General features: G+C 45.7%; 1 protein-coding gene across 3 annotated transcripts in view; it reads left to right on the plus strand.

The window, feature by feature from the left end:
* Positions 1 to 979: 979 nt before the first annotated feature.
* efnb2a (ephrin-B2a) overlaps positions 980 to 23,892 on the plus strand; it is a 28,710-nt gene continuing 5,797 nt past the window's right edge. Inside the window, exons 1-5 of one of the 3 annotated variants that reach the window (XM_044216832.1) lie at positions 980 to 1,109; positions 1,234 to 1,846; positions 12,873 to 13,156; positions 21,671 to 21,763; positions 23,493 to 23,603. In XM_044216832.1, coding sequence (XP_044072767.1) covers positions 1,734 to 1,846; positions 12,873 to 13,156; positions 21,671 to 21,763; positions 23,493 to 23,603 — 601 coding nt within the window. In that variant the 5' untranslated portion in view covers positions 980 to 1,109; positions 1,234 to 1,733. Of the gene's footprint in view, positions 1,847 to 6,959; positions 7,130 to 12,872; positions 13,157 to 21,670; positions 21,764 to 23,492; positions 23,604 to 23,892 lie in introns of all 3 variants that reach the window. The other 2 variants (XM_044216833.1, XM_044216831.1) reach the window with 2 other exon arrangements.

Consider the following 23,892-nt stretch of genomic DNA (forward strand, 5'->3'; position numbering starts at 1 on the left):
TGTGGCTTTGAAGGGACGGTAATGCAGCCTATGTTAAAATCCGTTTTTAATAGTTCGGGAAGTAATTCTACAGCACAATGCAAGGCCTAATAATGTAAATAATAGGAACGGAATAAGTTGGTCGGTTCGGGACAGAATCCAGTAACAACAACATGCAAAAGCTTTAACTAAAGTTTTAACTTCTTAAAGTTTAAAGAACATGTGAATCTTCCCTTTTAATCTACCTCTGTTAGGAAACAATATTTTTAAATATGCCACCATAATGTTCTGTTTTATTTGTTCTAAATTAATCATCCCAAATAGTAATAATCCTGTGATTTTTAAGTTTCATTTAGATGTCAAATAAAACAGCATTTGATTGTTTCTGACTTCCCTCAGCTCTCTCTAAAAGGGATTTTGCGCTAGTGGGCGCTCTTGTCTTTCGAAAAACCTCGAACTGCACCGTGCTCCCTGAGCGGAGACACCGCAGCCGTGTGTGGGAGCCTGATGGGAGCCAGTGTGTTCTCGTTAATTTCATTACGGGGCTGTCACACCCGAAAAAAGCACGTTATTCGTTGTTTGAGGGGTGCTTTTGAGAGGAGTAAAAACAGCGTTAATTTACATGAAGTCTGGTGTGTTCAGTGAACTTGCCGCCGTCGTTTCAGAGGTGGGCTAACAGGAGGCGCGTTGACACCGATCTGGAACTCACCGTTCTGATTATTTTGTGTATTATTGGACTACTTCTGTTTGTTTAACATAATGTAGGCCTATGGCACTTTTATTATGTGATCATTAAACACAAATTACATTTCCTCGGGTTCACACGTCTTCTTCGTTACCGACAGCAGGATTCCACTGTCATTCCTCCCATTTCGCTCCCCACTGGTCACCGCGCTGAACCAGTTGCCCTCCCAGACTGACAGCGGGGCTCCTATTGACTTCCCCGCCGAGGGACCAATCAGCGGCGGCGGGGGGCGTGGCCTGGGCTAAACCAGCTCCACCAAATATTCCCAGTCGCGATCCCTTGCAGTTACTTTCCATGCAGGTTTCGGAGCAGCGCTGAGGCATCATCCCGTTGTCTGCGGGCGTTAGGGACGGATCCGCCGCTGCGCTCGTTTTTGGGACCTCTAGTATGAGAACTTCCATCCCAGCTCCTTTGATTTCTTTCATTCTCATTTTTGATCATTTTCTTAATTTTGACCATCCGACCTCATTGCTTCGCCCTTCTCATTTTTCTGCTGCTGTCACCCACAGTTTGTTGCTCAGCACCAGCGCCAGCTGAAAGGAGAACATCTCACCATTTCACCACCAGCCATCGCTGTCCTTTTCTCTGCTGCTGCTCTGGATTTTGGCGTGCGTTGCTGGACTATAACGCAGGGGGATTTATATTTGTATTGATTTCCGTCTGCCGCCCGGCCCGCAGCGGACACCGCCACTGTTGCTCTCTGGGGGATGTATTCCAGTGGGGTGAAGTCTGCGCTCTGAGCAGGGGAGAATATCTACGCACTGTCCGCTGAATGAACTACTGCCGTGCGCCTTTGGTTTTTTGGAGCAGGTCTCTCATCTGGAGATGCTCTAGTACGTCTGATCGGGGTTTGTGGTCCGTGCGCATCCCCACTGGATCGGGATATAAGGTGAAGAAATTGCCGCGGTCAGCCTTTCTGGAGCGCTTGTCCTCCGATTGATTTTTTTGTGGACATATTTGGTTATTTTGAGAAGGGTCGTGCACTCACCCGGAGGCGCGCAGGCTAACCATGGGGGACTCGATGTGGAGATATTATTTTGGAGTTTTGTTTATTGCCTTTAAAGTGGACTTGTGCCGGGCGCTCATCCTGGAGTCCATCTACTGGAACACAACAAATACCAAGTAAGTGGAGCCGCGCCGATTACTGGCCCCCGTAGGGCCGTGCGCTCTCCCGTGTGGAGGCGATTTCATGCCAGACTCCGTTGAAAAATCAGGCTATTTAATGTTGGCTTGCTCGCCGCCCATGGCTTATATGCGTAAAATATCACGAGGTAACATTAGGTCGTTTTTCAGAAACAACTCGTCAATTCAACATACATTGAGTGGAACAAAGAGCTCTCAGAGTAGCGCGATTTCGAATTTGAATTTATCTTCGCCTGTTATTCTCACAGTCCCTTTCCGCGACATTACACTGGCGATCTGTTGGAATCGTGTCTCGAAAGTAATATTTTGTCAGAATACATAGGCTCCAGCTCAGTTGGCCATCTGCATGCCGAGTTTCCCAGAGAACATTAATGATCCGCAAAAATCCCAAATCAATCTCTACCCGCTCTGCAGCTTTACTCCCTCGAGTTTTTATTACTGAGAAGTACCGGGGTTAACCACGCAGGATAATAAGCCTAAAATGATAAAGCCATCACCCAGACACCTGTCAAGATAAAGGAAAGTGCATTTAGCTCTGCTCATTGCTTTACTGCCTAACTGATAGGCTGGATTTACTGTTTGCGTCTCGTCGCCGTTGGGGGATATTTACGCGCAGCGGACAGCGAGGGCCCGCTCGGCCGTGCGTTATGGTGGCGCTCAGCAGCGCGCACACCGCCGTCCGTGTGGTTCAAATATTATTTGTTGTTTATTGGCGTGTTTCTGTGGAGCTGGTCAGATGCGGGGCTGATTTTGGGCTGTGCGCTGGGTGCTAAACTTTACGCTTCACTTCCTCGGTCAACACTAAGTTCGACCAGGCGTTCTGCAGTTCCTGTCTGACTGTGGCAGGTCCGAATCACTCAGAATAACAGAGCTCTGAAGCTGCACCGAGCTCCTCAGCGCGCCCGCTCATTCCCTCGCAGTTGTTATTCCCTGCTATTTCGATCCTCCGTAATAAAGAGAATATTAATGGGAGAAACAGCAGAGGGATCTTTGTTGTGCTTAACGTGACGAGGCGGAGGCTTCATGGAGCTGCAGGGACGCTCCACCGGGCCTCTAATGCTCTGTGGCGGCTCCCAGCACTTGGTGTGGGAGAATGAAATAATTTACTGAACAACGAGGCAGATTTTAGGGCGGATTATTCTGCAAATATGGTGGACACTTTTAATAGTGCACATCCAACCATTCACAACCAAGCCTCGCTCCTGTCGGGATTGGCATTTCAGGATGTCCCGTGTGTTTCTGTTTTTCCACAATGAGCTATGACGGCCGGCTGGTTATCATTAGGAGGCACAGGCCCTACAAGACCGAAATTCTTGTCTGTATGTCACATTCACCTATCTAAAATAATCTACACCCTCCATTTTCCTCTTAAATAATCCTACGGGCCAAGGAAGGCGGTTAAAGGCTTTTCCTTCTCCTCCGCTACACCCCGGGTCTCAGCCCGGCTCACGGCCGAACTCCGACTCGCTCTCCCTCTCGGTCTCCTGTTTGTCCTCAGTGAAATACACACAATGGAGACGTTATGGTGGTCTAACAGGTGTCCATTGTTGCATGGCTCGGAGCATTAACTTGTGTGCGTAACCGTGCGCACCCGGGCCTTGTTTGCTTGTTGTGCCATTTGTTGCAGGATGTGTGGACGGAGGATCTGCAGCGTTGTCGGCGGGACAGAGCTGTGGTTTTCTGTACGCAGCATCTTCGGCCTTCTAGCCTCTTGACTGCCACGGCCATCTGTGTCCTTACGCGTTTGAATCCAGACCGTGAAGCTAATGACGCACTAACTTATACTTGGACCACATTTTAAGATATAGTAACAACAAAAACGCATTTTTAAAGGTTAATATCGGTTGAGGTTGCACTTTGCGCACCTCTATTCCAGCCCAAATAGCACTGTGCTGTGTGTCCGATATAAATCCGCGAGTTAGTGAGTAGTTATGTTTAGGCCGCTGCGCACACAGTGCCACATTATGACCATTTGGCCTCAGTAGAGGCGACGCAAAACACCCGAAAATGCTTTTAGCAGGAAACATTTGCTTGAGTCTGATGTGCAGACAGAATTTAGTCTGAAGCCAATGCAAAGTGGCAGATCACAGCAAATACAAACACTGCCAAGAATACATATTTTTTAAATATCATGCTATGTATAGACACACTTCAGTTTGCTTTGTGGCAAAGCTTTCTTTCTATATAAGGATCACCCAACAAGTCATTTTGTGCTGTTAAAATACCTTTCTCATAGAGCCAGAACATGAAAGCTCCTCCATTTTGGAGCTGCAGCCCTTGCAAATTAGTATGTCATTTCACTTGGCGCGTCAGTTTTGATTTTGCAAAGGAGGAAAAAAACAAAGAAAAGAGAGTGCGTCCACGCTCGGAGCAAGTATAGGCCTCGGGCTGTCCGCGGAATTAGCGCGTGCATGTGTGCATTCTTTGCGTCCTGTGTGGGTAAGGAGTGCAGCGGGAAAAGGCCACAGAGTGATATCATTGTGGAGCAGACACCTCTTTCTTCTGAGGTAAATGTCCTGTTCAAGAGGCGCCTCCTTTCCATCACCTAAGTTTGTAGTTCAAGTTCTCGGCTGGAAGAAATGAAGCAAATCTTTCTTTTTTCTGATTGGTTTTCCTTATTACCCAGTACCATGGAGGAGATGTGGATGAGGAAGAGCAGACAAGTTAGTAGAATTTCTAAACCTTGGGATCAGGATGGAAATGTACCTTTCATTTTTCACACAGCTAATGTCTGATGAATAACTTTCCTTGAGCGTCTGAACACCCAAACCTTTATTATCCCTTTTCACAGTCCTCATGCCAGCGTGTCAGTTATTCCTCCTCGGTAACCGAGAACCCCAAAGCGTGAATATCTTTATTCAGCAGGTCAGCAATATGCTCAACAGCCCAAGTTGTCCCTGCCTCCGTGTCTCTCTTTTAGTTTGTGTTAGTCCTCCTCTTTGACTATTCAACGAAGGATGAATGTTAGAAATGTGAAGGCTGCGGGCCAGTCTAATGCCTTTGTGTGTGTAGACCGGGGGAGAGGATAAAGAAATAGCTAGGCTCTCTCTCTCACACTCTGTGTGTGTGTGTGTGTGTGTGTGTGTGTATAATAAGTGTGTGAGCATCTGAAAAACAATCCCTCCACAGGGCCCACGGCTGTGTCGATTAAACCTCATTGTTGTTTGCGCTTTACTACTTTACTGCCCTTATGCATGAACCTCCTCAGAAAAAAAACAAGAGAACGGCCCCCACCACCTCTCAGCCCCCCTCAATCTCCCTAACACACACACACACACACACACACACACACACACACACACACACACACACACACACACATAGACACATCACATCACACGACACACACCTCCTTCTGGTAATCCATTTTGTAGTTGGGAGGGAGAAACAAAAGAGACGGCTGCTTTACATGGTTTATGTAAAAGGAGCGCTCCCTCTCTTCCACTGCAGTTCATTAAGAGATTACATAGAAGCCCAAAGGCCCTTTGTGACCGGGCAGCAACGGGGGCACCTCTGTGGGTCCTTTTGCCTTTGTGAATGTAAGTGGGGTTAGAGAGAGAGATGGGGGTGGGGGTGGGGGCATAGAGATGCAGGTCCATCGTGAATGACTGACGAGGCCTTGTGCTGAATGTCATAATAATGCCCTCCCTCTTCCTCCAACTATCCCTCCTTCCAAAACCCCTGCAGTGCCTCTCATTTTGCCTTTTTCTTTTCTTCCCTTTCTTCCTGGAGCTGAGAGAGAGAAAGACCAGTTGTTTTAATTTTGCTACATCGACCAGCAGCGAGGGTGAAAGGGAAGGAGAGACTGAAATCCTTCCATGTTTGATAGAGGGTGACGTGGCTTTTTAACGATTACTGCAAAGAGAAATGTTGATGATTAAGATTGTGTAATAAAAGAACAGGGAGCGAAGGAATAGGAAAAAAGTGCGAGAAATGAAACAGCGATGGAGAGAAGAAAGCATCGGGGCCCCTTGGGGGCAAGGAGGGTAATTATGTCTAGGCCGGATTACTGGATGAAAGGTAGGGCCGAAGGCACGGAGCGCAGACAGACCTGCAGAGAGGACGAGGGGGATAGGGTGACAGTCGGCGTAAAGACCTCTGTCCCCTCGGCCGACAGAGGGCGAAAGCCGGGGCGCTGCAAAGAATCGTGGGTGGATTAACCCTCACTATACCCCGGCTTGGCCTCTTTGTCTGCCGCCTTAATGAATCCTTGCATTGCAGCTGGGATTCCGAGTCAAACAGTTGCTCTTGAGCTGCAGTAAGTATTCGCCGTCCCCTCGTTTCACTTTGTTTTCTCAGAACTTCAGGGCCACAGGAAGAGAACGGAGGGGAGATTACACCAGGGCGGCCACCGTGGCTCTGTTTTGTCACACACAAATCCAACAATCCAGTGGTTTAAATAGAAAGTCTGAAAGAGAGAAGGGGGGGGGTTATATGGAGATGTGCAGCAACAGGGGGACACATGGAAAAACAGACAGAGAGAAAGAGAAGGCAGAAGGGCTCAGAGACAGAGACTCCCTTTTTTTGTTGTTTTTTTACTGGCCACAGATGCAGCGGTCCTAACCTCAGGAAGTATGTCTTCAGTCCTCCTCGCTTCTTCCTTTCGCTCCTTTTGCCCCAAACATTTCCTCTCTCCTCCCCAAACCCCTCCCACACACACACACACACACACACACACACACACACACACACACACTAAAACAGACACCAAACCTAAAGGCGAAGAAAGGTGGTTAGAAGACAAACGTGAAAAACAGATGTCACCCGGAAAATTTACTTTCAAGTCTCCAGGAAGCACCCTGAGTGACACCCATGTGTGCGTCTGAATCAGCAGGGCTTGTCACATATGAGGAAGAGACAGCCTTAATTTCACTTGCTTTGAAAAGTACCCTCAACCTAAAATTTACAACTCATGTTCCAGCCATCACAAAGCCAGCCCGGACAATCACAGACAGAAGTGATTGCTTTAAAATCCTTTTCCCAGAAAATCTGAGGGCTTTTTGTTAGTAGTCAATTGCAGCTGTCTGATTTTGCTGTTTCATTATGAAAACCTTCTTAGTATTATAAAAGCCCTTTTTTCTAACTCTGACAGAGACATGGAGATTGTGCGGAGAGAGTTCGGGCACCTGTGACTGTTCTCACCTTCCCACCAAATGGCCTGACGGCGTGGTTAGAGACGAGAGAAATGAGGCCGGCTGATGGAGCCGACAGCTCCGTTCAGCTTCTGCGTTGGCTCTGCTGCTGCCTTTGTCAGAGCAGCCGGTGTGTTTGCTGGTAGGGGAGGTGCAGGGGGCAGACGCAGGGCTCAACAGTGATGAGAGAAGGAGGAAGAGGAGTGCTACTGAATGTCTCTTTCTCTTTCTTTCCTTCTCTGTCCTTCGCGCTCTCATCACCTCCTGTGATTAGACATTGTGCAGGGTTACACGGGGAGTGTCGTCCTCGTTGTGGGGAAGGACAAATGGTGCGTGACATCACAGAAAACTGGGAAAGTGCTACAGTAGGGCTGCAACTCAAAATGATTTTCATTATTTTTTAATCTATAGCATATTTTTTCAAGTAATAGATTAATTGCTTAGTCTGTAAAATAGTAAAAAGTGCAAATCACACGTTTACACAGCCTAAAGTGACGTCTTCAGATGTCTTGTTTTGTCTGACCAACAGTCCAAAAAGCCAAAGATATTCAATTTACAGTGATATTTTTGCTTGATAAATGACTTCATCGATTAATCGTTTATTAAAATGTGCTTTTGATTAATCAACTGTTTGCTTCACCTCTGCGCTAAAGGACAACTAGCATTATGTTTTACAGCTTTCTTTCCAAAATAATACCTTTGTCAACTTATTCCCATTGGTGGACCTTTCTTAAAGAGTCATATATGATTGTTTTTATCTTTACAATTAGAAGGAATCAGCTTCACATCTGCTTCTTTGCTTTGGCACATTTTATTTGCACCTACCCACAAAATACTTTCTCTTTACAGTTCACATCATCATACAGAGCTTCGGTTACTAATATTTGTCAAGTCTAGTATACACGGCAGATATTTCTTTTTGTAATCTTTTCAAACGTAGTGACTATTTTCGATTGTGAGACCCTTGTGATGAATTTGGACATTTGGTTTTCAAGAATTGACACCGGCTTTGAAAGTAGGGAGACATTATGTTCTGTAAGGTTTCAGTTGTATACATGTATTATTTTTAAGACATGGCATTCTTTTTTAAAATGACCACAATGACCAAAAGAAATGACTTTATCAATATATGTATTCAATTTTCATAGTCATGTAACCTTTCATAGTACCAGCAGCAGTCCATAAAAGTTGTACATACTGCTAGCGTCCCGTGGGCTCATTGTATTTAATTAAGCAATCAATATTGTAAAAATGAAAAGTAAATGAATGGTTCTCATATTCTTACCACCTAACATGCTCAACAGAATGTCTTTCTGTATGGCTTTACATTACCCACAGCTGTTTACATTCTGCCTGCACCGTCTGTATCTCCAGACTGACTCCAGACCTCCGGGATAAAGTGCCCTCGGCTCTTTGGTGCAGGAATATTTATGATGGGGGCAATCTTACGAAAGAAGGGGTTTTTAGTTTGAGGAAGAGTTGAGGAGGAGGGCTGGAGGGGTGAAGGGCCAAGTAGAGGGTGGGGGTCAAATGCATTTACAATCATGAGATGGCGGGGCAAGCTTTTATTTGTTTTCCGCCCCTCCCCTCCTTTATTCATCCGTACTATCTATGCAGTAGCTGCATCAGGCTCCTCAGCCTGTCGGCGTGACCTTGTGTACCTGGTGTTTTATTCTAATGGCTGCCAGGTGTCTGGTATCCGACACACACATTTACCCATCGCAAAACTTAGGCAGGGGAGGAGACAGAGCGCAGGAGGGAGGTCGGAACAAATGAGTGAATGTCCAACTTGACAGGCTCTCCGTCTGCATCTCCTCCCTGTTCCTGTCCTTTTGTGTTTTTTCTAAGAGACAATCCAGAATAACTCATATTTGCCCTTAATCAGCCTCTTGGCAGCTTATCTTCAAACCCACATTCAAACAATGTTATTCTTCTTTGTCAGCATTTATTGAATGCTTTCATTATACAGCACTTTACTGAAAATCAGCTGGCTAAAATACAAGTGTAATAGAGAGGATGGTGTGTTGCTCTTTGTATTTTTTGCCCCTGGCAAAGGCAGATCTCAGTTTTGAATTGTAAAGCCAGTGAAAGAACTGGATACTGCTGATATGATACTGTAGCTCATATTCAGTCAGGAAAAACACAGAATACACACCCAGTGTGTTCGCATGTGAGAGGAACAGTGACAGAGAGAGAAGAGGACATTTAAGGACGACATTTCCTTTAGCTCTTGCACGTGTGTGTGTGTGTGTGCTCGTGTGTGTCATGCAGCTCTCCCTGTGCGTTAGCTTTGTGTAGCTTTAGTCATGTTTGATCTCCTGCTACTCGCCCAAGTCCTGTAGAGATATCATTCATGCTAGCAGAGCAGGAGTTTCGACGCCCTGGTTGATAGTATTGTCAGAAAGGTGTTGATGAAATTTGTTATCAGAAAAGACCTGACAGGCCTGTGTGTGTGTGTGTGTGTGTGTGTGTCACATTTTGACTTCCTAATTACCTCAAGTTAGACTTCAAGACATTTTTTGTGTTTTCTGTTACACGTGAGGCGCTTACGTTGGCTACATTTATTCCCCGACCTTAAACTGAACCTAAAGCTAATTCTGTCTGACTTTTAAGGAGATACTTGGACATTTTGGGAAATCTGATACGCGCTTTCTTTTCAAGGGTGAGACGAGAAGATTGAAATCAGTCTCACGTCGGTGTGTTAAGTACGCAGCTAGACTCAGGGCGTGTGTAGCCTGGCTTAGTATACAGACAGGTAGCAGGGGGCAACAGCTGTCCAGCTGTCCAGTACCTGTGCGCAGCTATAGCGTGGGTGGCTCGTAACTGCCCCTAAAACCCCAAATTTATACATTTGTACATTTCTGGTTTTTGTACGGGTAAACAAACACGATACGTGTTATTTAGTCAGGTTTAGAATTGTTTGGAATTGCAGGTGTACTGTTTAACTTTAGACAGAGCCAGGCTAACTGTTTCCCCATGGCTTCAGCCTTTATGCTACCCAAGGCTAAACCTGTCCTGACTTTAGCTTCAAACTTAACGCACAGACATGAGACTGGTATCGATGTTAAGAGGACAGAAGTACCAAAATACAGTCATCAACCAAAGCACATGGATCCTGACTAGCTGCCCGTGATGGGACAAGCTGCTGAGGATGTGGAGCTGTAGGGATCTGCTGTTCACCTCTTTGTGTTGTCATTTTGGAAGCAGAGTGAAGCACTTCTAGATGAACCACTTTAGATAAATAATGGCCACCACGAGCTACGCTACATACACACTAACGCCCGCACACACATACACTTGAAATGAGCACATACAGGCATGCTTTCCCCCTCCGTGTGAACACACATGCCCACTTGCACGCATGAATAAACGCTTCCAACCATGCTGACACATACGTACAAGGTTTATGCATTAATGCATCACATACAGCTCCACAGTATTTGTGTAGAAGCCCCCAAGGCTTTTCTAAGGACCTTTCCTCTCTCTCTCTCAATCTCAACCCCCCGACACACAGATGCCACGATGCCACATACCCTTCCCCTCTCTCTCTCTCTGTCCGTGTCCGTCACTGGACACACTGTACCACCGCTGAGTGTGTCCCCAGGAGGCAGAAGAAATATTCGCTCGGCCTAGTTAGCCGCTGCGCGCGCACGTGTGAGCCTGTGCGTGTGCTCGTGCCTGTGTGTGCTCAGTTGTGCACATGCTCACGCCGGAAGCAAAGAAGATGGTGCATGCTGTCGGAGAGGGAGGGAGACATAATGTATGTGTCTGCATCTGTATGCTTGAAAGACAAAGAGTGTGTGTGACAGAGATACAGAGAAGAAGACGTGGGAGAAAAAAAATTGTGTGAGAGCTAGCAGCCAGTATGTTTATATATATAAAACTGAATATGCGTTGAATTCTTCCCCCCCGTTATTTCATTTAGCGCTCTTTGTTAATTATGAATCGACTGTGCCTTGCCACCGGTCCCCTGTGTGAAGGCTCCCCTGCTGCCCTGCGGTGGCTGTCTTTGTAGTCAGAAAAAAAACAGTAAAAGGCTTACGCTGGTGTTCAGTCCTCACTGGGAGAGCGAACGGTGTGGTGTTTTCGGTCTCATTGCTTTTGTAATGAGCCGATCTCAGGCTCTCCTGTCTCTTCCAGGAAAAGGGGTCAAAGGTCACTTAGAGATGCCGGGCCTGCCCACACCTAAAGGCATTTGTATTTACAGTCTATGTTTTTTACATACATGTATGGATGGAAGACAACAGAACAGGAAAGGAGAAAAAGGAACCAACTAGTGTTGAAACAATTTATTAACAATTAACAATTGAAAAAAAATATTAGCTCATTGACAATTATGATAATTTATTAATAATTTATAATTTATCAAGCAAAAATGTCAAACAATTGCTGATTCCAGCTTCTCTAATGTGAGGATTTGCTGCTTTTCTTTCTTTTATATAATTGTAAATGGAATATCTTTGAAGCGACAAAACTAGCAATTTGAAGATGTCAGCCCTAGAACCAATGAATTCCTACATGATGGAAGTTTACTGGCATTCACAGTAGGGCTACAACTATCAATTACTTTTATTGTCTGCAGATTAGTTTTTGATTGATCAATTAATCGTTTGTAAAATGCTGGTGAAAAATGCCCTTCACAATTCCCAAAAGTCCAAGGTGACGTCGTCAAATGCTTTATCTTACCAATTACCAAAACACAAAGATATTTACTTTACTATCACATTAAACAACAAAAGCAGCAAATCCTCACAATCGAGAAGTGCAACTTGGTAATGTCTGGTATTTTTTGCTTGAAAAACGACTTAAACAATTTATCGATAATCAAAATAGTTTCTGACTAATTTTAACCCATTGTTTTGGTCCTTCCTTGCTAGAAATCCATCCGCACCCACCAGACACACACACACACACACACACACACACACACACACACACACACACACACACACACACACACACACACACAGTGCTATGATCAACATGTTAAACCTAAATGGTCCCACTAGATATTCCCTTCATTTTCATTCGTGGGTATTTGCAATGCGTTCCCATGTATTTACTTGCACCAGTATTCGGAGCATGCCATAAAAAGCCTCCAGGGCATCCATGGTTAACATTTCAAATTGTATTCAAACGTGGGGCAAATTGGTTTAGCAGATAAATACAAGGTTTCACCTCGAACTCAAGCTCCAACTGTGAATGTGTGTGTGAGAGAGTGTGTGCAATCACAGGAATGCTGCAGGGGCTCTCAGTACTTGGAGACTAAATGGCAACATTATTTTACTTTTGGGAAGAATTTAGGGAAATTCAACTACACTCCCAGACAAACCCCTCCAGGCTCACTGTCTCTGTGTTTCTGCTGCTGTTCCTGTTGTTGTGATTTTGCCTCACCAAGCTGGGTTTTATTCTTTTTTAATTTTCTGTTTTGTATGCCAACGCTGTTCTGCCATTTCCCTCGCATTCGGGAAGCGTGCCGCCTTCTCCTCATTTATCCGGTTAATTATTCTCCCTTTCCATCGCTGCCACAATGCTGAAGAAAAGCTCTGTGATTTTATCTTCAGATATGAGGGTCACTTTCCACCACCCCCGCACACACACACACACACACACACACACACACACACACACACACACACACAACTCACACATTCCGCCATTATCCTTCATCATCTAAAATTAATGGACACAATCAGTAATTACCACATCAATAATTAAACCGACTTCTCTTTTTTTGCAAGATGTAGAGAGGCTCAATGGCAAACACTCCAATCCAAAATGCATAATGAATGACTGATCATCAGTTTTTCTGCAGCTACCTAACATCCTTCTTTCTCTGCCCTTGTTCCCTGTCTCCCTGCACCTCCTTTCAGATTCGTGCCAGGCCAAGGCGTGGTATTGTACCCCCAGATCGGGGATAAGTTGGACATTGTGTGCCCCCGCGTGGATGGCGGGGTGGGCGATGGCGTGGAGTATTACAAAGTGTACATGGTTCCCAAGGAGCAGCTGGAGAGCTGCACCATCACCAAGGCCGACACGCCGCTCCTCAACTGCGTCAAGCCCGATCAGGACGTCAAGTTCACCCTCAAGTTTCAGGAGTTCAGCCCCAATCTATGGGGCCTGGAGTTCTTCAGGGGGAAAGACTACTACATCATCTGTAAGTACATGGCTCTCCCTGAAGGGATCCTAAATTAGGCCTTGCATAATTTAAAGGGGAAACCAGCCTTTAACAGGCAAGGTTCAAGAACCAGCTGATGGTGACGTACCTTGACTTTCTGGGTCTTATTCTAGTCACTGACCGGTCAGACAGTGATAGTGAATTCTCTGGATGTTTTTGATGGACATTCTGAGACATATAGGAAATAAACTGAAGTAGATGAGGCTGAAGTTGAGGTTATGGGGAAAGTCGACGACGGTTCATTGGCAGATAACTCCGAGAATTGCTTAAACATCACAGATTAAGGCTGTCCAAAGGATGATTTTTCCCTAGAGATTCTACAGATATAAGCTCGTAAGTAAACATTTTAGGTCCATTTGATGTTTTGCTAAAAGTCCATTCAAAGGAATCCCATTCTCCCTATGGGATTTGCTTCTTGTGTAAATCAAGCCTCTAACAGGATCCAAATGAGAAGATGGGAATCTTAAAGCCAAACCATTCAAAGTTGCAGGAAACCTTGGCGAGGAGTAGTTCTGATGTTTAAAGACTTCAGTATGCAGAAAACAAAGTGCTTGTCAGATTGTGAAATAGCATCTGAACCCCCCCTCCCCCTCCACATCTTTCTGGCGCATGCCTTTATACATGTTCGGACGACACTTTGTATAAACTTCTGTGATTGAAGCATACTGAACCTTTAAGGGTCCTTAGCTATGAGACCCTTAGCAGCTCATACTCTTCACAGTCACCCTCCATCCTTTTGGCTTAGATTTGACTCACCATCCAGTCTCATGGTGCAGGTGTGGCCACTCCGCTTTGCTGATTGCCTGTGATGTACTAATGCCATCCTGGGAGGAAGTTCTGATGGGGTTTAGAGACGGCCCCCTGGTTTGAAACATGGGAGGTGGACTGAACCATCTGTGTGGCGCTGATGGGGGGTGCGCTGCAGATAGAACCATCTGTGAGGCTCTGCCACAGCCATCTGTGAGCTGTCACAGTAGGGGAAGGCCATATTTCTGACTGAGTCGAAGGAAGGGGAGGAAAGGAGAGTGGAGAGAGGAGGAAAGATGAGCAGGAAATACTGCTTCTTATCCAAACAGTCTATTGTGGTAGAGGAAGTTGGATTTTGCAAAACAAATGTGCAAGGCAACAACGTACTGTTCTGTATAAATCCCACTTTAAACTGCAGTAGACGACTCCTGCGAATTAAACTTTTCCTCTGAGCTCCACAGTACGCCGAAGTCCCACAGAGAGATCTGTCAAGCAGCTGTTTCAGAAAAACAGGTTCACCGACACAATATGCTCATTCAGTTCTACTTAAGTTAGTTTAAAACCAAACAGGCAACAGTGCCTGCTCTGTCACTAATCTGTCATAGCTGCAGGATATTTGCATGGTGGGGCATGTCGTGCTGTGTTAGAGTCTAACAGGTACTTGTGTGCTATTCAGGCAAATATGTTGGAGCAAATAAAGCGGGTGAAATGCTTGACAATGGCTCACGGGCAAAACTACGCTTCATTTTGGTGACAAAGTACTGCTACCTGACTGGTGTGGATGCACATATAAATACACCTGTGCAAGCATGCACGTGCATGAGTAGCCACACCCACAGAACCACCCGATGTGGTGTGTGTGTGTGTGCTCAAGGAATACAAAGGCGCAGACACGATCACCCTCCCCTCGTCTCCTCCTCGGCTCCCTCCATCCAAACGCTGCAGTTAATTATTGATGAGCCAATGCTGGTGTTTACTTACCCTGGTTCCCCCGGTGCTCTGCCTGCGCTCCTGCCGCTGAAAGTGATCACACTGGGTCAGAATCAGAAGAGAAGACGGGGTTAAGTTCAGGTTAATGAAGAACACCGATAAGAAAGCGCAGCGTAGACCGTCGCAGGGACATTTGGGGTACATGTGGTTTGGAGAGACAGGCAGATACATGCGTGTGAGGGCAAACATGCACGCACGCACTGATGATGCACAAACACACACACACACATTGTTCTCAGGAGACTGGAGCTGCAGCTTGGAGTAGCTTCTCTGTGCACACACAGCTGTACCGTTCCATACGTCCTGTGACACAACAGTCCTCCTCACTCTATCTATAATATGTATTTATCTCTGTAGCTCTCTATCACAGCCTGAGCAGACGAGAATATTCAATTTCCCACCGGTCATTATGCTAAAAACCCTCCTCTTCATCAGCCTGTCGAGTCGACAACTTGGAACAGAAAGAGCGGTGGGAAAGTTCAATTCAGAACTTTAAAAAGAGGGGTTTGAAAATCCAATTTTGCAGTTCTTGCAAATTCCCTTTCCACCGACATTCCCACTCCTCCACCCCCCCCCCGCCGCCATCCCGCCTCCCTTCACAGCTACCCAAAATGCTAATGTGTAGCCTAAAGAGGGGAGAGAGGGAGCTGTTTCTCCATTGGAGTGTGTCGCGTTTTGCTGTTAATTGCCTCTTCTTAGCTAGCTCTGGCCCCAGTTCTGCAGCTTTAACAGCCCACTGCAGTTGCATTGTGGTGCTATGTTGTGTACTTAGTGCTGTTCCTTTTTATTTTGAATCGGCCGCCTGGAGAAGCTCCAGCTTTGCATGGGTAAACACCAGAGTAAAGCACAAAAAATAGAGGCAGAATGAAAGAAATGCGCAGAGGTGTGTGTAGGTTGAGTCAGATTCCTGGCTGTTTTTACCTCACAGTGTTGGAGTGAGCCAATGTGTGAATCTTTGCTTGTGGGTGTAACTGCGCGTGTCTACGTGTTGAGTGAATAAGGTATGGGAATTAATATATACTAGCCCTGTGTCCCTCTGTGTGACAGCATCTCCATCTTGTTATCTGTGCCTGTGTGTGTGTGTGTGTGTGTGTGTGTGTCTGACCCCCGCCTTCCCTCCAGCAGTGCTGTCCAAGATCCATCGGAGTGTGACACCGCCTCAGAAAGTTCACTGCGAGGATTTCATTAGTCTTTTGGAGTGAGCACTCGATACGTAATTAATTAACCAGCGTTTAATCCTCAATTTCTTCTCACAATTGCCAAGGCCTCCACATCAGTGCTACAGATCTGAGTCTCAACCAATTGGATTAGCGCTGCCTTGTGTTGAGTATTGTGCCAAGACTAGACCTAGATTAGATGAGTATGTTTGATCCCCCCCAACTCCAAAACCACCCCTTTAGATTCAAACAACTGTGACGTCAGGCCTCAGCATTTGACTGTCTCATCCTGCGAAGACTGGCGCACTTAGATCTGTTTCCTGTGCACCAATGAAAAAAAGGATCCGTTTTATATGGTCTGTGTATTTGTGCGTCGCACGTGTGTACGTGTGTATGTGTGTATGTGTTTCTGCGTGTCTTTTTATAGTGGCCGCGCACAATGCTGCTCCAGTTGAGAGCAGATGAGTTTGATGTGATTGTTTGCGGCAGCATGGCCTGCAGCCGAGAACCTAGTGAGCTAGATGATTACATGAGCTAAAGAGGGAGAGAGAGAGGGGTCGAGGGAGATAGAGAGAAGGCGAGAGAGAGATGAATAAGGAGGGAAAGGGGGCAGAAAGAGTGATGACAGCGAAAGAGAGCTAACGAGGAAGGGAGGGGAAGGAGGGAGAAAGAGAGGGAAAAAGAAAGACAGCTAGAGAGAGAGTGAGAGAAGGAGGGAGGAGAGAGAGAGGAGCAATAGAGCTAAAGGGAATGGGAGCATAGCAAGAGACAGAATGAGAGAGATGAGCTAAAGGGGGCAGAAGAAGAACAAGGCTGAGTTTACAGTCAGAGCTGACATGCACGGGGCATTTCATCAAGGCTTGAATCACCTTTTGCCTCAGTCACAACAGAAAAGCGTCCCGTCCCTGCTACGCTGACTGGCATGGGCATCTGAAGTGAGCTCTGAGAGGGAAAACTGCTTTCATTAAAAGTGACCTGAATTTAAAATGCTGATTGAAACTATCAGTTCTTTATCCACCTCAGTACATCCGTGTTCATAGTATTAGATAGGTGGTGGCATTATTATCACATGAATGAATATTATGATTAATCAGCAATAGTCAGTGCTACGATGTGTGTGCGTGGGAAATATGTAAGTGGGGAGAAAGGCTGAAAACAAATGGATTTTTGCTACAACTCTCAGTTGAACTGTGCTTTTTTCACACAATATTGTAATTTAACCACTCATCACTGCTGCAAGAACTGAGTGTTTAATACCTGACTTCAGCTCAAGCGTATTTAAATAATGGATTTTAAATGTTTGTGTTTTTGACAGAGAGCAGTGGTGGTTGTAGTGGTGGTTATTATACGGCTTTGGGTATTTGGGTGACCCAGCTTTGCCCCAGCCAGTTTCGGAGGGTCGCCGGGGTCCCTAAATGCGAAGGCGCCCCCTGTCACAGGCGATTAGAGCCAACGGTGGTGACGGTTATTAACCAACCCATAACCCCAGCACCGTGATGATGGCTTCACGCTCCGCGGGAACCTGACGGATGGCAATTACGCTCTGCGTTTAGATCATAGATGCCTTTGTCTCTCTTCTTCTTCTCTTTCTGTCTTTCTGGGACACATCCTCATTCTGTCCATCCATCCATTCATTCTCTCGCTGTCTGTAATACACTTTCCTTCTGTCTTTCTGAGATGCCTCTTCAGTCTCTTGTTGCCATGCCTTTGCTCTGATCCACTATTTATGAGAGGGCCAGCTTTGTCTTTCGGCAATGCATTGTGTATTAATTATACCCACAGAATTTGGCAATTTTAGCTTAGCAGCTTTCAAAGTGTTTTTCAAGCTTAACAAGGCTCTTCTTACTGGACAACACATTCACTCAGAGTTATGTAAAGCATTTGTAAAAATGCTCAAATCTTAAATCTGAAATGTCATAAAAAAAAGGACATTAAACTGACCTAAATAATTTCAAATGAAACTAAAATATTACAGCTAATCAAAATTACAAAAATGCTATTAACCACTAACACCCCTATTTGAATGTTAGGTTAGCTAAACTACTAGGCTTACATGCTACTCTAAAGCTAGCTCTTAATGCTAGCACAGGTCTGCAGTATCTGTCTGTACTATTGGAGGGTTTTCTTACTGTTTGCTAGTTAACTTAAGAGGCAGTGGGAAAGTGAGTTAAGAGCTCACAGTCTTTATCTGGATTGCAGCTCACAATTGACTGTCTCGTTAAACACAGGGTGATTTTCCACTCTCTGATTTGATAAACAGGAGAAAATGAAGTTAGCAGGGTGAGGACGGGTGGGGGCTGGGGCGACTTGTGGTGTGTTTACGACGCAGGGGTGGGATTGTGGTTGGAGGGCTGCATGCTCATTGTATGCTGGCATTAATTTCACAGGTGGCTCTAACACCCAGACACAGGCAGACACTCAAAGAGAGGATACTTCTTTGACACACTTCCACCATTTTTTGGGACTTGTGTGTGGTTGAAGGTGTGTGTGTGTGCTGGAACATGTTTTTACAGACCCACTCAAGCTGTCACTTTGGTCTCCAGCGGTACTGTGTCACAGCCGACGAGTGATTTTTCATGATGGCCTTTTCCCCTGTTGCAGAGGCAGTTTTTGCATTCGTGTGTGTATGTGACTATGTGATTGTGTGTGTGTATGGGACCAGTCTTTTTCAGCCCAAGAACCCATCTTAACCACATCGCCAGTTCGAAAGCAGTGAGAAAATAGACTCTGTAATTCACAGTCAAGATGGAGAAATCAGACTTTTTTCTCCTTTTTGCTTCTTCTTTCGCTCTCATTGTTTCTCTCTGGGTCCCTGCAGAAGGTCACACGCAAGCTGAAGTGGGCTAAATATTTCTCACAATGTTTTCTCCTTTTTCTGTCTTGTACTCCTCTACCTCTCTCCCTTTTCCCCCTGCCTCTCTGTGAGTCTTATCTGGGTGCTGTAATGCCAGCGGTAGTTGGTGACTAAATCCATTTGTGAGGGTCTTGTATGAACCAGGTCTATCCCAACCCCCCTCCCCTAACGTGTTCCCTCAGCATTTCAGATTAGCTGGTTAACTCTAGCCGTCTAGTCTGTCAGCCAGTCCAGCCTGGCCTTGTCTGGCCAGGCAGAGGAGGGCCAAGTCATTCAGCCAGCCTTAGCCGATTCAACAATCACATTCTGTTTAAATCCAAGTCAGGCTTGCCTGGACTGCAGCCTTGGCATAGTCAGTGTGTGTTTTACTCCACATTTAAAGGGGAAGAAGGATTTAAAGTTTAAAATGACTCTAGGTTGAAGGATTTTTTCTGATTTCTTTTAAATGTCAAGGAAATGTTGCAAGTTTTAAAAAGATGTTTTTGGAGGCTTGACAAGGAGGATGCTTTTTTGTCTTCACTGTAGATGGCTGTGTTAAATGATGTAATAGGGCAAAGGGAAAGAGGGAAAGGATAATATGTGTGGCAGATGAGACCTAAATACACCTTCTGTGCAGTCCACTGCCCTCCACACCCTGAGAACTGTGACCTCTCAGGCACAAGTGGTTTTGAGCGCACATGCACCTCAGCATCGCACATACGCCATGCCTCAAACACAACACTGTCATCGTGCCAGTCACTCAAAGTAAACAGTGGTAAGATGGTTAACGACATCCTGAAGAATTGCAAAATTCATGTGTGTCGTGCTAACAGGTTTATGAAATGAACACACACACTCACATACGCGTACACTCATACACACACTGGCACAGGAGCACAAGCCTTTAAGGAGCTTTGTGTGTAATGTGCTTTTCGGTCTCCACTGGAAAGCCATAGGTCAGCTAGAGAAGGAGACAGGGGGAGAGAGGAGGCGAGATGGAGGGTGGGAAGGAGGGAGGGAGGGAGGGAGTCCTTGTTAACATGCTCTTTGTGTCCGCTCCCATCACCGTCTTATTGAAGCAAGGGGATTCGGATCAAAATGATTGGTAGCTGGGAGGGCGGAAAAGGAAGGAAAAAAAGAGAAAAGGGACAACTGGGAGGAGGAGAAAGAGAAAGTGGCAGACTATGCAGAGCTTAATTTTTAAAAGCTATTTCAATCGGGTTCTGACCGAAGCACCTGCCTTTCAATTCCCTTGCAATTGATGGAAAAGCTTTGCGTGCAGCAGGAATGAAAGGAGCACATGTTGAGGTGGCGACGGGGAGGGGTGGTGAGTGCGTTCAGGGGTAAAGGGTTAAGGGAAGAAGCTAGCGCCTGCAAGGTGGCCGCCCTAGAGAGGAGGAAACTGGGGATGATGGGGTGTTGTTCAAGGGAGGGGAAAGAGGAGGAGAGGCTGGAGAGGAAGCAGAAGGGAGGGGATGTGGGTCAGTGTGGTGGGGGCAGTCATAGTGAATGCGGGCCACTGCACGCTGGCGGGAAGCCAAGCTGCTAAGCTTTGGCAGCTCGTTAGCCTCTGTGTTACTGACCTGATAGACCACAAGCCCTACTACCCCCCCCGCCCCGCCTGTCCCCTGTCCCACTCATGATCCAAGCTAGCTGCAGTTCTGCCCAGCAGCCTCCAGGGGCAGCACAGATAAACGCAGATGAGCAGAGAGGCGGAGCAGCGGCTAATGGGCTTGAAAGCATCCAGCTGATTGAGCTTTGGCAGGACAGCTTGCTTTGGCTTTTTCAGTTTGTCTGTGTGTGGGCAACATCTGTACAAGTTTGACACAAGTAGAGATTTCTTTTATCAAAGTGCAGTTTCCATTTTTAAAAGGCCCTTACAACATCTGCTAACAGAGCCTGGTTTGTTCCTCCTGTCACATGTGGGACGTCTTGCACCGCCCCTCTAGATTCCTCTCCCAACATCTGCTGCCGTCCCTGAAAACAGTGTTTAGCGGTGCACTTCTGTTTTCTCCTGTGTTTAAATGTTTTTTTAGATCCTTTAAGCTCTTATCATCTAAGGGCCATTTAGGTATTTATCACCTCCCTCTGTTTCCTTAATTTCACTGCCTCTCCTGGAAAAGTGCCCTATTTTTTAAAAACCATTTCTCATCCCCTCCTATTTACGTCCCTGAATATTTGTTTTCATGTTGTCAGCAGATCTCTCCTTCTTCTTAAGCCTGGCAGCAAGTTTGGCTTTTAGATCTGAGCATTTGAGGGCTTTTAAAATCCAAAAGTGTGTTCTTTAATAACTGGCTACCACTCTCTGGAGTGTCGTTAGCGCTAATGCACGATAAGCCGCTGAATTTCCCGCGGCTTGCCAAGATGGCCGCTGTCATAGCAGTCATGGTTGTTTCCCTCTCTCAGTCTCTCCCCTCTCCTCTCCTCCCTTAACGGCCTCCTTCACGAGGCCCATCAGCACAGTTAGAGATATTACAGTCACAATTACTCAAGCTAATTGACTTTGGGGATGTGAAATATTCTACTGGAGCAGAGTGACTGAGGTGATGAACGGGTGAATTGTGATTTTATTAAAGGGGGTATGACTCATATCTTTCCTCAGCGGAAGGCTTTCAGTGCCTATGTTGTCTCTGGGAACTGGCTGTTTTTCCGAGATAGGCTCAAGGCAGATATGGCAACACAGTTTCCCCATCACATCTTTTCTGTACCAGATGCTTGCAGTGACAGCTAATTCTAACCTTGTTCCTCTCTCTTTGTCTGCTGTAGCTACATCTAATGGCACCATGGAGGGCATCGACAACCAGGAGGGGGGAGTGTGCAAGACCAAGTCCATGAAGATAATCATGAAAGTGGGACAAAGTGAGTATTGTATTATTGAATTACGGTCGTGAGCGCCTGCAGGCATGAGCAGGCAGCCACAATGCAGCGCTCGTACATTGTGCAAAAAAATGAAAATGCCCTAATAAGGTCACAGGAGGCTGTGCAGCATACAGCTCCATCGTCTCCATGACACCTGGGGCTGCGAGGGGGCAGGAGATGTAATCTAGCGGAACTCCTAATGCACTGAAACATACACACACATTCACACACAATTGCGTATGCTTGCACGCACACATGCACTGGAAGCATCTGCTCTACACTCTTTCAACTAGAAGGCTTTCTACACATGCAAATCTAGTTTAGATGAACACATAATGCTCTTGAGTTATGACCCCCTATGTGAGACTCCTACACACCCACTGTCCCCGAGTGGGCTTTCTACACACTTCATTTGAAGCAAACATGCACAGTAAGCCCCACACATAGTCGCACCAGACCGATCTGACCCTATTTTTAATTATAGCGATAATTATTCATAAATCAGTTGCCCGGCTGCCAGAGTGGTCATTTCCTGGGGTTGGCTCTCTCATCAACACCAGCTTCAGCACAACTGAGAATCGCTGAAGGTCAGGGAATTAATCGAAGCTGCTGCACTATGAGGAAGAAAAGAACAGATGCTGAAGAGGCCTGTAAATGGGTTCTGCTGCTTAATAGTACTGAGAATCAGCTCCAGTGTTGAGAAAGAGTTGCTTACAAATCAGTGGAGTTATTAAATTAAATGTACTTTTAAGTGTGATTTCGGTAGTGTCGAGCTTCACGTTCAACTTGATAGTACTAGTGATTATAACAGCAGATGCTCAATGAATTACTCTACCAATTAGACTGTTTTGGAGTCTACTCAGCATTAGAAGAAACAACAGATATGCTGACAGACAGCATTTAGAACCAAATGGACCCACTGCAGAACCAAAAACAACCTGGTTGACTGCGGTAATATCTGGGTCATGACGAGCCATATCCACACAAACGGTTTGCTTTCATGTGGATCTGGTTGAAGAAGTCGAGGAAAATTTGGCTGCACGATGAATTGCTAGGTACACTGGTGAAGCATTTAAAGGTTCAGATTTTCCAAATTTTCTTCTGAGATGCATTTTTGGTGCTCAAGGAAGCTGGGAGGAAATGTCTTTTTAAGATTGTATGAATTAATCAATGATTGATTAAAGGATATCTATCTTAGCTACTCACACGCCCGTATGCACATTGAAAGAGTTATCAATTGCTCTAATTGCTTCTCCTGTCCATGTCTTGAAGCCAAGTGTGACTATATTGATGGGGGGCAAAATCCATAATACCCATTCCATGCAAAAATGCATTCTTAGGTTCAGCTGAAGCCAATATGAGGCCCAAGGAGTTAGACAAATGACGAGTTAGACAAATGAAGTTGGTATCTTCCAAAATTCAGATTTTTGTACTTGAACCACTGCAGAGGAATACATCCTGACAGTCACAGGTTTGTTACTAAGAAAAAACACCAGCAGTTAACCTACACATGACAACCGGGACGAAGATACCCACCTGACTGACCTGAAAGAAATCTGATCTGATCCAGTGCAATGAGATAACTGCTGTTATGAATTGGCGCTATATAAATAAATTGCATTGAATTGAAAATCCTATCCCTTAACATGAGCATTAACAACAAAGACACACACTAGTGTAAAACAGAATTCCCCATTAATTCCTGTGCATCTTATCTGCATTTTTTCAGATCCCTCTGACCCTATTTCACCAAAAGACAACCCCACCAGAGTACCCTACTCTCCCAAGCATTCAGATGGAAAGGAGACCTACAACCCCAACGATGTGCTGGAGAAACCAGGTGAGATCACCTGTTTGCAGCTTAAATCCTGGGAAAGTGGTAATTTAGTGGAGAATTTATCGAAACAATTTGGCATTTGGGCAGACGATTGTTCGGCCAGCTAAGAGCAGATAGCGCTAAGTAAGCGCGTGTGTATTTGTGCGAGTCACTGAGGTGTGTGTGAAAGTGAAGGAAAGAAAGGTCAGCGATTCATCAGCCAGTAATTGAATGTTGCCCATAAAACTGATAGGCATCTCTGGCCTCTCAAGGACTTATAAGGTATCTCCAGGCTGGCCTCATTCCAGCCTTA

Source organism: Siniperca chuatsi, linkage group LG12 (genome assembly GCF_020085105.1).
Source record: "Siniperca chuatsi isolate FFG_IHB_CAS linkage group LG12, ASM2008510v1, whole genome shotgun sequence".
NCBI lineage: Eukaryota > Metazoa > Chordata > Actinopteri > Centrarchiformes > Sinipercidae > Siniperca > Siniperca chuatsi.